General features: G+C 39.1%; 1 protein-coding gene across 1 annotated transcript; it reads left to right on the top strand.

Annotated features, from left to right (window-relative positions):
* Positions 1-11,846: 11,846 nt before the first annotated feature.
* On the top strand, positions 11,847-17,100 carry LOC139738303 (uncharacterized). The gene is made up of 4 exons (XM_071648942.1): positions 11,847-12,067; positions 12,499-12,687; positions 16,124-16,836; positions 17,003-17,100. Exons 1-4 carry the CDS (start codon positions 11,847-11,849, stop codon positions 17,098-17,100), a joined length of 1,221 nt encoding a protein of 406 aa, XP_071505043.1.
* The last annotated feature ends 407 nt before the right edge of the window (positions 17,101-17,507 follow it).

The raw sequence follows: 17,507 nt of genomic DNA, 5'->3' as shown, positions 1-17,507 counted from the left end.
ATTCAGTGGAAGTCTTTTAGGATGATGAATAATGACTGCCATGAGTTCCTCTTGAACCTATAGTGAAAATATGTATATCATATTTTAGAAGTAGATTCATAAAATAATTATAATTGTACTCCGTTTCAAGTGCCCCCCCCCCCCCCCCCCCCCCCCGAATCACAACCTCCCAGAGATTACAAAGCCCAAGTCCTGGATGAGTCTGGGCCTGGAATGAGTCTGGTTTAAGTCTGAGGTAAAGATCACGCTGGACAGCCTAGCACAAGTCTGCCACAACCTCCAAGAGTTGTGCTAGACTCGTGCTAAATGAGGTATTCTAAACAGTCTTCGAGTGAACACGACACACATTTCGGATGACCTTCGTTGTTTATGGCGTACACAAAAAAAAGCTGCCACCTCTCTCAAGGAAAAATGCCCTCCCACTGATTTCCATAGAAAGGTATGCCAGCCTCGTGCCTGGCAACCAGAGGACTCTAAAGAGGGCTTATTTTGTTCACTTTTTGTTTTTATTGGCATGTCTTCTGTGTGTCCTCCTAAGGTCCTTTTAGACAGGGGACTCCAAACGGAATGTATGAGATGAATGGATTGGCGGCTTTATTTTTGCTTACTTTATACTGAGAATCCTGTCAAAAAAAAAAAAAAAAAAAAAATTATGCCCGCTGCACTGTATGTTCAACTTGTAAGCAAGTAAATGTTAAAATTCATGTCCCGAGTGTAACTCAAATCATCAGTCTGAAATATATTTGTATTTATGTGCAAACAGTTAGGGAAGCATTGTTTTGTAATACTGTGATGGTACAATTGTATGTTACATATTTAATAGCACTCGCAACAACTGAATCATTCCCTACATAATATGTAGTTGTGTCTTCATTTTGAATGGAGCACCATTTAAGATTTTATATTCTGTTGTTAACTTGTTGTTTGGGCATTCTCTTTCATTGATTTGCTGTCAATAAATGTACAATGTGCTTCTGTATAATTCTTTTTCTAAACGAGATTAATTATCATTCAATGATTTCTTCCTCGAAACTTGATATTCCTATGCTCATTATGATTTGTGTGTGTGTGTGTGTGCTCCATTTGTGTTTGTCTGGATGAGAGTGTGTATTTCGTCAATTGCATTAGGAAAGGCTTTTATTTTGTGTCAATTTGTCATGTTTAAAATATATGTAATGCGCACTTCTCTATAGAGGCTCATTATGGTGGGAACAAGTAAAGGTGTTGAGGTCAGGTTGCGGGTCTGTCCACCAGTCGGTCCGTCAGTTGGTCCGTTCCAAAATCTTATGGATCCAACAACTCTTTTTTTTTTGTGGAGGGGAGGGGGGGGGAGAAAATTACCTGAAATTTAGTATGTGTGACCACTATCAAAGCTATTAAGTAATGTGAAAGACACCTATTTCTTCATTATTAAGTAATGTATTGCCATGGCAACAACAAATCTTCATAACATTATGCCAAAATGTGGATCAAACTACTCTTAAATAGTATAGAAGCAATTCAGTTGCAAATCTTACCTTGTGATCCACGTAATGCGTAGTTGTATAATAAGTCTTTTTTGTGGGTGTTATGAATCTATTGCCATGAACACCATAAACAATCACCGTCAGACCAGCAACTTTTTTTCAGGAATGGACCAGATATAAATAGTCATGGAAAAACAGGGCACCTACTGGTCCAACCTGTCTGTTGGACCCGTAGAAAAATTAGGTCAGTGTGCAGCCCTGACATAAGACTCAAAATTTTGTGAAGCTAACTGCCTTCTCAGTTTTTGAGCATTTGAGTTGGAATCGGGACATGTGATGGTTACAATAATGATTTATGTTGTTGCACAAGACATTTGTTGTAATACATGTAGTTGTAATGCGCATTGAAATTCGTAACTATTGTTGCAGTCGGAGTCATATACTGCACATTGAATTTCTGTGGTTAAAGTTGTGCTGTTGTACATGATGATTAGGTGATATTAGACTTTTGTACACGTCATTAAACTGTAAAGGAAATTCATATGGCTGTGTTATATGAGCTCACTTGACCATTTACAAATACAGTGTATTTATATCAGATAGTACAGGGTTTGACACTAACGATGGCCCGGTGGCCCAGGGCCACCAAAAACGCACATCAGGCCACCCAAATTTCAGAAATGAAGAATTTGGTGGCCTGATCGGGCCACCAAAAAAGGTCGGATGTTTGCCTTTGGGCCACCAAAAATGAACGTTAGCGTTGAGCCCTGGATAATACAATATTGTATGAGATATATATATATATATATTTTTTTTTTTTTTGTTGTTCATATCAGAAGCCAATTACTAATACAAAACAAAGAAAATGAATTCATTGGGATTGGATAAATTAGTCTGGTGTATCAGATATTTTGTTATATCAGATCTCTTTATTATCGAGTTTCCACTGTGTATGCAATGTGTTTGGTGTTATGTTTTTTCTTTTGTTTTTGTTTTTGTTTTTGTTTTTGTTTTTGTTTTTGTTTTTGTTTTTGTTTTTTGTCGAGCCCACCGGAGGTGAGGGGAGACTAAAGCAGTCGTCTGCGGCGTCTGTCCGTCCGTCGTCTGTCCATAACGCCACAAAACTTCAATAACTCTTTACTCTGGGCTTCAATTGCAATCAAACTTCGAGGGAAGAGGGGTCATACGAAGTTTCACATTTTACCATAAAGGTCACCTCAAGGTCAAAGCTCACAGGCAGGGGTCAATGAATTTTAGGGCCCAATGTTGAGTTTTTATGGCACCTTTCTATTATGAGTCATAACTTTTGATCCATAGGTCTGTTTGTGACCGAACTTGGATTGTAGATGTCCCTTGGGGAGTGGATGGTCTCCACAAGGTCAAAGGTCACAGGCAAGGGTCAACAAACTTTTAGAGCCCATTGTTAAGTTTTTATGGCGCATTTCTATTATGGGTCATAACTTTTAATCCATAACTCCATTTGTGACCAAGCTTGGATGATAGATGTCTCTTGGGGAGTGGATGATCACCACAAGGTCAAAGGTCACTAGTACGGGTCAACGAACTTTTAGAGCCCAATGTTAAGTTTTTGTGGTGCGTTTCTATTATGGGTCATAACTTTTGGTCCGTAGGTCTGTTTTTGACCAAACTTGGATGGTAGATGTCCCTTGGGGAGTGGATGGTCACCACAATATCAAAGGTCACAGGCAGGGGTCAACGAACTTTTAGAGCGCAATGTTAAGTTTTTGTGGTGCGTTTCTATTATGGGTCATAACTTTTGATCCATAACTCCATTTGTGACTAAACTTGGATGGTAGATGTCCCTTGGGGAGTGGATGGTCATCACAAGGTCAAAGGTCACAAGCATGGGTCAACAAACTTTTAGAGCCCAATGTTAAGTTCTTATGGCGGGTTTCTATTATGGGTCATAACTTTTGATCCGTAGGTCTGTTTTTGAGCAAACTTGGATGGTAGATGTCCCTTGGGGAGTGGATGGTCACCACAAGGTCAAAGGTCACAGGAAGGGGTCAACGAACTTTAAGGGCCCAATGTTAAGTTTTTATAGCACATTTCATTTTTGCCTTAAATTTTTACCGTTTTTATCTCTTTTTATCTGTTATATCTCTTTTTTTAATCTGTTATATCCCATTCGCTTACAATTTCTTGTACGCGAATGGGCTAGACATATTATGGCACTTGCCTTGTTTTCTTAAACATCCAGCATTGTTTGTAATTTTAATCAAGTGATACTTGAATGTTTATAGTCATTATGACTGGTTTTTATTGTAATCTTAAATTAGTTACAGTGCATGCCCATTACAGCTGTATTTGTATGTTTGTGTGCCCTTCACATTCCTACTAACAATTCTGGTCTAAGTTTTGAAATGAAATCTATGATGTTCCCAAATTATTTCAAACTGAGAAGATGTGGATGAGGAGCGTAAGTGAAATTGACTTGTCAATTGGCAACTTGCTAGCTGTGAACAGTACTAAAAAATATGTGTATTTTTAATCGTGCATGTATTGATATTAAATTTTATTAAATTATGCGCAAAATTGTGTTTACATACCAATGTGTGATTATACATACTCTGAGAGAGAGAGCGAGAGAGAGAGAGAGACTTGCCAAACATATTATATTTGTCATTTGAGAAGATCATGATTTTCTGTTTGAGTATCATGTTTTTGACAAAGGAGAAAGATTTACCTGTGTATAATTGGGCCAAAAAGATGATGTAAATCACATGCATGTGAAAAATATTTATCCACTCACGTTGAATCAAGACTCAAGTTATTAGTATGTTTACGTCTGTTTGCGTGTGTCTGTTTGTCTTCTACTCTATATGTTTATGTGTGCATGTGTTTTTCGTGTGTTTGTGTTTGTGTGTGTAAAGTGTGTGTGTGTGTGTGTGTGTTCGTGTAGTAACATCTGCATTTAACCCTAATCCCACCGGTTTTTTTGAGCCCCCCCCCCCTTCAGATCTCGTGCGTGGATCTCGTGATCCTCGCAAAAATTTGCACTAAAAAAGAGGCCAATGCAATCTACAAGACTGTATAGTTAGATTTTTGAAATTGTAATTTATGTATTTTATATTGACTAATTTATGCTAATTTATGCAAAAATAAATTTGTGGCCTATAAACCAAAAAATAAAGCTCCAAGATTTCTAATTTTTGGTTAACATTATTATTCTTTTCAATATCCTCAACAGTAATATTGAAGTAAAAATTGACTTCATAATTATTTCATTTTTTATAATGATTGTTTATTGATTTTCTCATGTATTTCTTTGTTTTGTTTTGTTTTGTTTTGTTTTTTTGTTTTTTTTTTTGGTCAAAACTTGTCGCAGAAACTTTTTAAAGCATAAGGGTGGGATTTCACGGAGCACGCGAACGATTTGCGAAGGACGCGAATGACAAAATCCAACATTCGGAAAAGTTTTTCTCCGAATGTGTTCCGACAATGAAGCCGAAAACTATTCTTGCGCAATTTGTGCGAAGTTTCCACGACGTATGTGCGAATGTCGTGTGTATCATTGCTAAAGTACAGCATGTTACGTACACGAAGAACACGCGACGGAAATGTGAACAACGAAACATTTTCAATAATCATGGGAGAAAAATGTACCCAAGGAGAGGTGGAAGCTGTCTTGAGTTCATTTTTTTTTTCTTTCCTCTATTTCTCCTTTCTTTTTCTCTCATTTCTCTATCGTGTGCTTGCCTACATTTTTTCCCTAGGACCTATCTCCATTAGCAAAGCATATGATTTTTTTTTTCAGTTCCTCCAACAAATAATCTCTATAGAAAGAGAGAATATCATCAAGGACAGTTTGAGGACTGTAGCTCTCGTGAGTTGTTCCGGAAATTTGAAAGGATGTTTAAGCCTAAGCCTTCCTTAATTTTACCTAGTGTTGATTCTGTGGCATTACCTGAATATTTTCAGAATTTTTTTCGTTGATAAGGTTAGACAAATATCTGATAGTTTGTGTAGCATGAGTACAGATCCCACACCAGCTCCAGACCAGATTTGCAAGAACGTGAATTTCTCGAAGTTCGAAAGAATGAAGATTTATGAAGTAGAGGAAATTATCAAGAAGTCGAGTGCTGCAACATGTAAACTTGATCCAATGCCAACTTCTTTTGTAAAGAAGTGTGTTGTAGAACTTGCTCCATATATCACATGCGTCGTAAATAGATCATTTGAAGAGGGTACATTTCCTAAAAGTCTGAAGGATGTCATTGTTTTTCCCCTCATGAAAGGGTCAAGGTTGGATCCCGAGCAGTTGAAGAATTATCGACCAGTTGCTAATCTTTCATTTCTTGGAAAGATTATAGAGAGAGCTGCAGTTCGGCAGATTCAGCATTATCTTTCTGATAGCAATTTACACTCACCCCTGCAGTCTGCGTACAGACCATTCCACAGTTGTGAAACAGCATTACTCAAAGTGTCAAATGATATTAATCTTTCTCTAGACCATGGCAATGAAACCATACTTGTTCTGCTTGATTTTTCATCGGCATTCGACACCATCAGGCATGATGTTTTACTGCACAGGCTGCAACACAAGTTTGGTATCACATCTCTTGCTTATAAATGGTTTGAATCATACTTGAAGCAGAGAAGGCAGACAGTTGTAATAGAGAAGTTAGAATCCTCTGCTCATGTATTAGATATCGGTGTCCCCCAGGGCTCTGTGGTTGGCCCAGTGTTGTTTACCATGTATTCTTCTCCTTTACACGATATTATCATGTCCAACCGAATGTCAGGGATGTGTTATGCTGATGACACTCAGATATACATTTCATTTCAACCTTGTAACATGCAGGATGCAATCTCTCGAGTAGAATGTTGTATCAGAGAGATTAAACTATGGTCAATCCAAAATGGTCTTAAACTGAATGATGAAAAAACTGAGATCTTACACCTTACATCTCGATTTCGCAGAAGAATGGAACTTCCTGCTATAAAGATTGACAGTACTTCCATTGTACCTGGTAAAACAGCCAAAAACCTTGGTGTGATATTCGATCAGAATATGGTCATGGACAAATTTGTTTCAGAGAAATGTAAATCAGCATCCTTCGCTTTATATAAGCTTGGAAAAGTTCGTCAGTTTTTGGATGTTAAGACCACTAAGAAGCTTGTTCAGGCTTTTGTTATATGTCATTTAGACTATTGTAACAGTTTGTTGTATAATATCTCTGACTCACAGTTACATAAACTCCAGGCAATTCATAATGCAGCTGCAAGATTGATCACCCGCACAAAGAAGAATTCTCACATAACCCCCATTTTGAAACAGCTCCATTGGCTTCCTGTTCAGTCACGTATAGTTTTCAAGATACTGTTACTGACTTATCAGTGCCGCCATTCAATGGCACCAGAATATCTCAGTAAGTTCTTGGTCAGGTACGCTCCCTCTCGTAATTTAAGGTCAACTCAGAAAAATTTTCTCCAATGTCCTATTATCACAACAAAGTTTTATGGTGAGCGATCTTTTGCTAATGCTGCTCCCACACTGTGGAACGCTGTTCCGTGTTATATAAAAGAAGCTCCCACAGTGTTAAAGTTTAAAATTGCTCTCAAGACATTTCTGTTCAAAAAGTATTATGAATGAGTTTGGTTCTGCATTTATGGTACACATATTGTACACTGCATTTCTTCTTTCTACTTCATCCCTCTCCTTAAAGCGCATAGAGACACCACGGTAGTGATATGCGCTATATAAGCACTGTGTTATATATATATATATATATATAGTTCAAATGAAATTTTACATACTTAAGATTAATTTGTAGTGTATTCTGCGATTTTTTTTTTTTGGTATATCAAACATTTCTTTCTCTTTGCTAGTCTTTAATTTCATTTGTTACTATAGTTGCTAATAATTGTTTGATGTTTAGATGTATGCTACGATTTTTATTTGTAAAAAACATATAGGTCATACATCCCCCAAACGTGCGCTAAACGTTCGCGAGAATGTCTCAAGATGTATAAATACGCGAACAGTTTGCGATTACGTCGTAAAATGATCGGAAAAAACTTCGCAGATTTCGCGTAACATACGCAAGACATTCTCCAAAGTTTCGGAGTCTGGGGTTTCACGAAGATTTTGCGAACATCGCGCGTGTCTTGCGAAGATCTTCCGCATATGACGAGGCTTTAAAGACACTTTTGAGAACAATTCACGAGGAAATCACGACCAAGTGTGCGGAAAAGGTTCGCAAAAAAATTCAAACTTTTTTGAAATTCTCGCCGAAGTAAAAACGACATTTGCGAACAATTGACGCTTCCGAACCCTCACGTTCGTTTGGCGATCTTTTGCAGACTAAAATACAAATGCTGGATTTTGCCATTCGCGTCCTTCGCAAATCGTTCGCGTGCTCCGTGAAATCCCACCCTAATCAAGCTAGAATAAATCATCAGCCATTGAAAGGAAAAATATTTATTTTTATGTTGATTAATTGCAAAAACACAATTTCCATTTGAGACTTGTATACAAAATCATGTTTCTGAGCAATTTTGGGGTCGACAAATTTCTTTCAAAGGGGCGTGGCTTCAAAACGGTATTCCTGTAGCAACAACTTCGGTCTCAAAAGTTGCGCGATACTTGAAAGAACAAAGTCATAAAATGTCGCGGCGAGAGCTTCACGCTTTGCGGAATAATCACGTGAAACGTGGCAATAGGGTTAAATTACAGCATCCAAGCTTGCGTGAATAGCGAAATGTCATAATTGACCATGATGATACATATGTACTATATATGTTGATATTTTCTTGTGTGTGTGTGTGTGTGTGTGTGTGTGGGTGGGTGGGTGATTTCTTGCTGGCTTTTTATGTTGTGACATAATTGCTTTGAATAGTCTATGCAATACTGGCTGTCATCAAATCACAGTTATCGCGCAACATCGTCACTGAAAGATCATGAAAAGACTTCACCGTAGCATATAGATATTTTTCCCAAGAGTTGCTGAATCCACAACTCCTCAAAAATAGTAATTCTATAAAATTATATACACTGTACTGGTATGAGACATGGCTTCATTGCGTTGGAATCATTTCGACGCTCCTGATTTGAACCTATCTGGAACTAGCTTGTTACGTTTGAGAACAGCGAGGCAAGCTAATGCACTAAATGCCTAAGTAAGCGTCTCATTTTTCTGTGGGTGTACCTGGTTTATAACCCTCGAATGTGATATCAACGCTAAATGTAATATCGACCGTAAATGTAATGCACCTTAACCCTAAATGTAATAATCCAGTCAACCCTAAATGTAATGACCAGAAACAACCCTAATGCAATACATGTCATCCCTAATTATAATAATAAACAATTATTGTATTTTAACGCTAATTGTGATAACGCTAATTGTGATAACGACCCTAAACGTAATATCCATCATAGATGTCATACACCTAATACATTATTACATAATCAGGGTCGATATTGCATTTATAGGGTATAAATGCAATATCGACCCTGATTATGTAATAATGTATTAACCGCATCTTTTTAAGGGCAGCAATAAACTTGCTTAGATATCCTTTTTTTTTTTTAAGTCTATTACATTTATCATACAATCACACAAACATCAGTAGATATTTTGACTTTACTATAAGAGAATTAAAATTTATTGGAAATTGAACGGACTGCTGGAATCTTATTGTCTCACTGTTCTCTGAGCTCCCTATAAAGCTCCTGCATATGCAGTTTTAAAACAATTTTGATGCACTGGCTTTCCATAAACAGCCCTAGTGCTGAACTTAGGGCTCAATTTCCTGGCTTTCACTTGATTTATAAAAGTTGAAAAAAAAAAAAAAAACAGGACAAGAAGCCGAGAACAAAATGCGAGTAGCATTGAGTGGCATAAGTTGTTTTGTCTGACTAATAATCGCTAAAACAAGAACAACAACAACAGCAACAACAACAAAGATTATTTCCAGTATGCTCTTTTTCATCGGGGCCTGCGTTTTAAATATACTGTAACCAAAAATATGCTTCTCCTCTCCACTAACTAGGGAAAAGCTCCTTACCTGTAACCAAAAAGATGATCAACTCCCGATTTTACACGGCCGCTGATGAAACGGAAGTGCACATGGCTGCCGCCCGCTAGCGTTGAGCGGGTAAAAGAAACAATAGACTCTGCATGGATACACCAAAGAAACGTGATAAAAGGTGGGATTTCACGGAGCACGCGAACGATTTGCGAAGGACGCGAATGACAAAATCCAACATTCGGAAAAGTTTTTCTCCGAATGTTTTCCGACAATGAAGCTGAAAACTATTCTTGCGCAATTTGTGCGAACTTTCCACGACGTATGTGCGAATGTCGTGTGTATCATTGCTAAAGTACAGCATGTTACGTTCACGAAGAACACGCGACGGAAATGCGAACAACGAAACATTTTCAATAATCATGGGAGAAAATGTACCCAAGGAGAGGTGGAAGCTGTCGTGAGTCGATTTTTTTCTTTCTTCTATTTCTCCTTTCTTTTTCTCTCATTTCTCTATCGTGTGCTTGCCTACATTTTTTTTTTCCTACAGTTTTGTAGGACGTATCTCCACTAGTAAAGCATTTGATCTTTTTTATTTTATTTTTGCAGTTCCTCCAGCACATAATCTCTATGCTTCAAATAAAATTTTACATACTTTAGATTAATTTCAAGTGTATTCTGCGATTTGTTATATCGAACATTTCTTTCTCTTTGCTAGTCTTTAATTTCTTTTGTTACTATAGTTGTTAATAATTGTTTGATGTTTAGGTGTATGCTACGATTTTTATTTGTAGAAAACGTATAGGGCATACATCCCCCAAACGTGCGCTAAACGTTCGCGAGAATGTCTCAAAAGGTACGCGAACAGTTTGCGATTTCGTCGTAAAATGATCGGAAAAACTTCGCAGATTTCGCGTAACATACGCGAGACATTCTCCAAAGTTTCGGAGTCTGTTTGGGGTTTAACGAACATTTTGCGAACATCGCGCGTGTCTTGCGAAGGTCTTGCGCATATGACGAGGCTTTAAAGACACTTTCGAGAACAATTCACGAGCAATTCACGACCAAGTGTGCGGAAAAGGTTCGCAGAAAATTTCAAACTTTTTTGAAATTCTCGCCGAAGTAAAAACGACATTCGCGAACAATTGACGACGCTTCCGAACCCTCACGTTCGTTTGGCGATCTTTTGCAGACCAAAATGCGAACGCTGGATTTTGCCATTCGCGTCCTTCGCAAATCGTTCGCGTGCCCCGTGAAATCCCACCCTAAACAATCAATTATGTACCTTTAATACACTTTAAAAATAAAACATGCAATTCTTTTGTGATGTGATTACAGTATAATATTGTTTGACTCACTAATGCAAAACAGTTGTAGAATTGAATGGAAACAGAAATTGCAAACGACAAACAACATTTTCGTCTGAAATAATACACTTGAATGACTAGGGGAGAGTGGGGTGAACTGGGACGCGGGAGAATTGGGACACCTCTCATATCTTAAATGTTAGACAACATCTTAGAGTACAGTACCACATTATAATATTGAAGACGATTAGAACTTATGAATGCATAGTTTTTTGTTTGTTTTTTTTTTAAATCTTAAGACAAAAGAGGTGGATTCATTCTATAGTTGCTTGTCCGGGCACCCTCCGCCATCATTGAACGTTTGAAAGATCCAGAAATCTACATTCAATCTGACTGATAAAACACATACCATGGTACTTCACAATACCTTCACATATCATTTGGAAATCGAAATAATGATACACCTGTTGGTGATTTGGTGTAGCCGTTGGTACAGCTTAATTGCACTGCACCAGTTCTTGAATGCACTAATGATTCTTTGCAGAAAATTCCTTCTTCCTTGTCTTTCATAACACTAGTAGCCTGTCTGGTCTCACACAAACATAATCTTTTTGTCGGTAAAGTGCAGCTCACTTGGAAACTTTACCCGCACAATGTAGTCTATAGCTTCCAGACCCTCTGCCCAGAAGCTGATCAATGATTGAAACAGGAACGACCTATTCACGGTGATACATGACCTTACTGTCGAGCGTCCTGGACAGACTTTGCCTTCCCATGACTCACATAAAGAACTCTCTGAGAGACTCTGTAAGTTCTTTGATGACAAGATCACTCCACTGCGCAATCCCCCGTACAACTCGCTAGATAAACCCAACTTTTCCTTCTCAGGCTCCTTATCAGTCCTGAAGAATCCCATGAGTTCTTTGACCTGCAGCCTTGAAGCATTTCAAAAATTGTCTCAGAAGAAGACATGCGTAAGCGCATAAAATCCAAGAAAATAAAAACATGTCCCTTGGATCCAGCACTTGCTGTTGTGTTCAGCAACTGTACTGATGCCTTTCCTCCGGCCATTACGGACATGGTAAACCACTCTCTTGATCATAGAGTCCTCCCAAAATCCATCAAGTCAGCACTCATCACACCCGTACTGAAGAAGCACAATCTCGATCCAGAGTGCTTAAATAGCTATCGCCCAATTTCGAATCTTCCATTTTTGGCAAAAGTCACTGATCGTGTTGTATGTCAGCAGCATAACTCCCTCCTCGCCACCAGGCAGTCTGCCTATACAGACAACATCAGGTAGTGTCGAGACAGCACTTTTGCGAGTGTACAATAACCGTTTGCAGTTCCTTGGCGACAAAAATGTGAAACAATTCTCGTCCTCTTAGATCTGCGATGTCCTCAGCGTTTGATACGATATACTGAGTAGATCATACGATCCTTCTCTCCATGCTGAAGAACAGGTTCGGCATTATAGCCGAAACAGCATTAGCCTGGATATCATTATACCTTAATACTGACAAGGAGCAGAAAGTGACAGTTAACGGCGTCACCTCCGACTCCATTCCACTTAAATGGGGTGTCCCTCAAGGATCCGTAATCGGACTACTTCTAACTGTTCATCTGTTACACCACTCCAGTCCAGAAAATCTTCAAAGCTCATGGATTTGGCTGTATGATTCTGATGCCGATGTCACCCAACTCTACATTTCTATGAAATCCACTTACAGAAATCGGATCATCAGGAAGCTTGAGCTCTGTCTGGCAGATATCCGGAAATGGATGGAACATAACCACCTTGTCCTGAATGACAGAATGATGGAGGTGCTCCATCTGACATCCAATTTCAAGCCCTCCATTAAGAAATCTGGCTCCAATTGTATCCGGAGAGTGCCAAGTCGTGGCATCTGCAGCAAATCGTGATTTAAGTGTCTTTTTAGACAACAATCTTCAAATGAATCAACATGGATTGTAATATCTGCCGTAGTCCCTCCTTTGCCCTTAGGGAAAGATCCGAACCTTTCTTGACAAGCGAACAACAGAGGTACTAGTATACGTTCGTGACTACTGTCCTAGAATTTTTCCAACAGCTTCTATACTGATTGGCCTTCCAGACAAGGAGATTACAAGGATCCACAACTCTGCAGCCCGTCTGGTAACAAAGTGTAAGAAGCTCGATCACATAACACCAATTCTCGCTGAGCTTCACTGGCTCCTTATATTCAACTTCGGATCCAGTACAAATCATTCTGTTAGTTTACAAGGCTATACACAATGTATGCCACCCGACTATCTGAATTGGTCACTCCATATACGTCCCTTCAAGAAATCTCCGATCTGCCTCTCGCGCACCTGCTTCAAATTAATAGCACAAGAAGAACAAAGAGATATGGTGAAAAGGAGTTTTGCCCGCGAAGGTCCAGTCCTGTGGAACTCGATCCAATTCCTCAGCTACTCCGATCCCAAGAAAACCCTAAACTGTTCAAAAACAATTGAAAATTTACTTATTTCATTTAGCGTACAATGTTCAGAGATTTCTTTTTCAGTAGTATACTAGAATATTACACATGTGGTTTTGCGCTTTTCAGTTGTAACTTGTTTTATTTTGTATCACGTATGCGTAAAGCGGTTTCTATAATCATAAGAACAATATATTATTATTATTACAATTATTATTATTATTATTATTATTATTATTATTATTATTATTTATTTCGCTATTTACGATATTGACGTCCTCAACGTTGAAAACAAGTATAATTGTGACCGTGCACCTCAAAACGAACATAAAGTCGCACACACTGATTTTGCGTGAGGACTGAAAATAAGTGAAATGGGTCAACCTAGCCAAACTTGACTTTTTCATATTTTCTGAAAGAGCAGGTCTTTTTTTACATTATGTTAAATTTTGGTATTATAAAACGGGCAGGAAAGTGTGTTTTTTTTTAGCAGTTTATCTCGAACATTTTTGGTAGGATAGTGTGATTAGGTGTGTCTTTAGAATCCCTTTTTCATTTCTGAAAAACCTTGTCCACACTCTTCACTTTCAACTCTAATAACTTTTGAAGAGATAGTGCTACTGCTTTGAAAGTTGGCATTAATCATGGACAGAATGTGTTAATGAGGCATGCCTAATTTCACTTTAATCTAATAATCCCTTCATTGTTGTTACTCTGGTGGTTTACTTCCTGTTTTTTGTCCCATTCATCGCACAGCCGGCACGGTTTGGTAAAGATTAAGCGCTTGAATAGACATTGTACTTCAGAGCCTCTTTTCTCAGTTCACACTTTTCCTGAGTTTGTGCTTTCTCTCCAATATCTAGATAGGTTAGGAGAGTCAATTTGATTTGAGTTATACATCATTTAAAAGCTTAAAGTCTGCTCTTTCAGAATATGGTCTTAACTAAAAATTCATGCCTGGCGACTTTTTGTTTGTTTTGAGGTGCAGGGTCACAATTTAAGGTGGATTTGTCCTCCAGAGGCTTTGCCTTTATAGGCAAAGGTGGCGACTTCGTTGCCGTGAAGTCCAGTTGGCAAAGGGCCTGAAACCAGACTACGCTCAACGCTGTTGACGCAGGACGCCTCGGCCGGCTGCTTTTTCTTTCTTTCTTTCTTTCTTTCTTTCTTTCTTTCTTTCTTTCTTTTTTTGGGCCATCTTACGTAAGTCTAAGATCTAGTCAAAGAGACTGGTAGTAATGCAGCCGGCCAGGTACCATGCATGGCTGCACCACCTACAACCAAGGAGCTTTGTTTGAAGCAAAGAGTATAGATGCTTGAGTACTAAGAGGGCTTATGTAATGTATATTTAGGATATTTTGGGGATAACTTCCTGTTTATTAACAACTCAACTTAAATTCCCTTGTTTTTGTAAACTCACCTCAGAATATAACACCAAGATTATTTACTATTAATTTCCTGTCGTTAATTACCCTTGCTTGATGTTTACATCAAGGAGTCATTCAATCACCCTTGTAACAACCCTTCTTTGTCCCTGGTTTAATTACCCAAAGATTATATACACACACCTTGTGAACCACCAGACTCTTTGTCTGCCCCTTATCTTATAATACTTCCTCCTCCACAAAAGAATCCCCCTCTTTTAATTGGTCAAACATCACCCCTTAGGACAACCCCTTTGGTCACTCTTTTTAGTTATCCCTTTTTGATTGGTTGTCTTACCAAAATTCTCACCCATCACCCATTGAACATTTCCAAGTTTGGTGTTCTTTCCAAGGCCCCAAGAGAAATCATGATTTCGACATCAGAGAGTCAACCTCTACTTGATATTGCTCTCTCTCCTGCATCTTGGTACTTCTACATTTTACTCTGATGTACATACTCGTCATTTAACTTGTCATTGAACTTCATCATGATATTTCTGAACGATTGTGAATAAACACTTTGCATCGATGAAATGTACCAAAACTGTACCTGAGCTCCTTCATTTCTGCTTCATAATAACATTCCAAATGTAACACCACCCGTTACATTACATGGTGGAGAACCCGTATATCGATCCTATATCGGAATACCTCATCATTACGACTCGACATCGCTTTTGGAAGGAGACGTTCACCAGACCATGCAGGCCGAGCATTAGGACCGTGGCAGCATGCGACCTGAAAATTGTTGAAATGTGACTATAACAGATTTTTCGTCGACTTCGAAACTGCAGTGCTGACGAATCAGGCGATGGACTTCAACAATTATTTAGACAATGAACTTTGTGGTGACATGGCCTTTCCAAATGACGACTGATTGACGACCGACTTGGATGACGACGTAACGAGGACTACGACGACCACGACCTGAGGGACGTACGAGGAGGACCCATGACTGGTGTTGACGCGGATGCAGCTCCAGGGAAAATTCTTCAAAAATGGACGCTTTGCTGAATAATGACTGACACATTTCGACAACGATAGGACTACCAGACGAATTCAGGACCAAACACTTACAGTGTAAACACTAATAGCATTTTCAAGGATAATTGACTCTTAACTTGGAGGACTGATAGTTCGGTTGTTTGTGATTATTTTCTTGTTCTTGGAATACTATACTATGCAATCATTTTGGGAATTGGAGACTTGGTTGAACCCTTTCACATTGGGTAAGTGGAACTTTGATTGTTATTACTGTCCCAGTGTGAGAGATATTTGAGAGTATGTTGATTTTGATTAGTGCTTACTGAGTTTGCATTATTTGATTTTGACTGGTTATTTGTATTTAATCCTCATGTGTTTCCTTATGAATTTTTCATACTCATATTTGTTTGACTGTTATTACTGATCTTTGACTTTGATATTTGATTAGATAGGCTTTGTGTTACTCAATATTACACCATTACCAATCACAGTACCAACACCACCATGACCACCAGTAGGACCCTCCGACAGACCGACTTTTTACCGACAAAATTTTCTGGCGACCGACTAGATTACAATGACTGTACTGCCCACATTTTGACCTTTGAAGACTATTTAGACGCCCATGACATTGACTCGGACAAAGCTGGCAACTTGACAACTATACTTAAGACTTTCAAGCGGACATTAGAGGGACAGGCCAGACTTTGGATAGACAAATTGACTTTCACTACTTATGACGACCTAAAGACGGCTTTCACTAGGCGATTTATCCCCGCCAAATCGACTTTTGCTAGGGTTACTGACTTTAACACCATGACTATGACTGATGGAGAGAGTGTCGAAACTTTTCTCCAACGACTCAGACAGACTGCCTCCTACATAGACTATGGGGAGAAGCAAATAAAGGACCGTTTACTTGCTGCACTGACCCCCGACTGTCGCGCCGCCATTCTTATGGCATCGCCGACATCAACGACCACCCCTGACGAGATAGCCGCGAAAGCGCAGCTTTTCATAGATCTTAGGACTGACACTACCCCGACAAAAGAAGTGACATTCTCAACCCAAGACGATGTCGACCTCCTAAGTGAGGAAATTTCCTCCCTTAGATTTAAAACCGAACAGAAAGACTCCCGAGGACGAAGACGAAATCGACATTCCCAACACAATGACTCTGACCGCAGTACCAGCCGCAGCGCTAGTAGGACTCGACATAGGGATGACCACAGCAGACATGAACGTAGTCTAAGTAGGGAACGACATCATTCTGACTACAGACGTAGTCTAAGTAGAGACAAACGACATGATAGTAGAGACAGACATCCTAGACGGCGCTCTCCTTCTCGTGATCGTTATCGGTCACAAAGCCGAGGACGCGACCAACGGTCTCGACCTCGAATCGCTGGCAAGTGTGACTATTGTCACATTCCTGGCCATTTTTGGAGGGATTGTCGGCATAGGTTGAGAGACATTGAACGCGACAGACGACCCCAATATTACGGACCACCCCCACCCCACAGACAACAATACAATGACTATAACCGACATCATCATCGACAACAACAACAACAACAACAACAACAACAACAACAACATCAACAACAACAACAACATCATCTACAATACACAGGACAGTACTTCGACACACATCCCCAGGGTTTTCATTAAGGGAGGAAAATAGAAGTGCTCTCTATTCCACCTCCCAAAATGAACACCTCAGGCCTAGGGACGGACAAAAACTCAAATCGACATACTTAGGGACAGAGGACGTAGACCTGCAACTGACTAGTAATAAATTTGTTAAGGGACGACTTGACAGTGGTAAGTACATTTTCATTCTTTTTGACAGTGGTGCTACCAAAACATTGATTT

Source organism: Diadema antillarum, unplaced genomic scaffold, assembly GCF_040938485.1.
Source record: "Diadema antillarum isolate AM-2024a unplaced genomic scaffold, OU_Dant_1.0 seq00000735_RagTag, whole genome shotgun sequence".
NCBI classification, from domain to species: domain Eukaryota; kingdom Metazoa; phylum Echinodermata; class Echinoidea; order Diadematoida; family Diadematidae; genus Diadema; species Diadema antillarum.
Note: the sequence above shows the minus strand (reverse complement) of the source record. Positions and strands in the feature narration are given on the sequence as shown.

Coding starts and splice junctions, on each gene's coding strand:
- LOC139738303 (XM_071648942.1), top strand. CDS start 11,847: ATGGTAAACCACTCTCTTGATCATAGAGTCCTCCCAAAATCCATCAAG. Junction 12,068..12,498: donor GCCTATACAGACAACATCAG/GTAGTGTCGAGA, acceptor ATCCACTTACAG/AAATCGGATCATCAGGAAGC. Junction 12,688..16,123: donor CGTGGCATCTGCAGCAAATC/GTGATTTAAGTG, acceptor TACCAATCACAG/TACCAACACCACCATGACCA.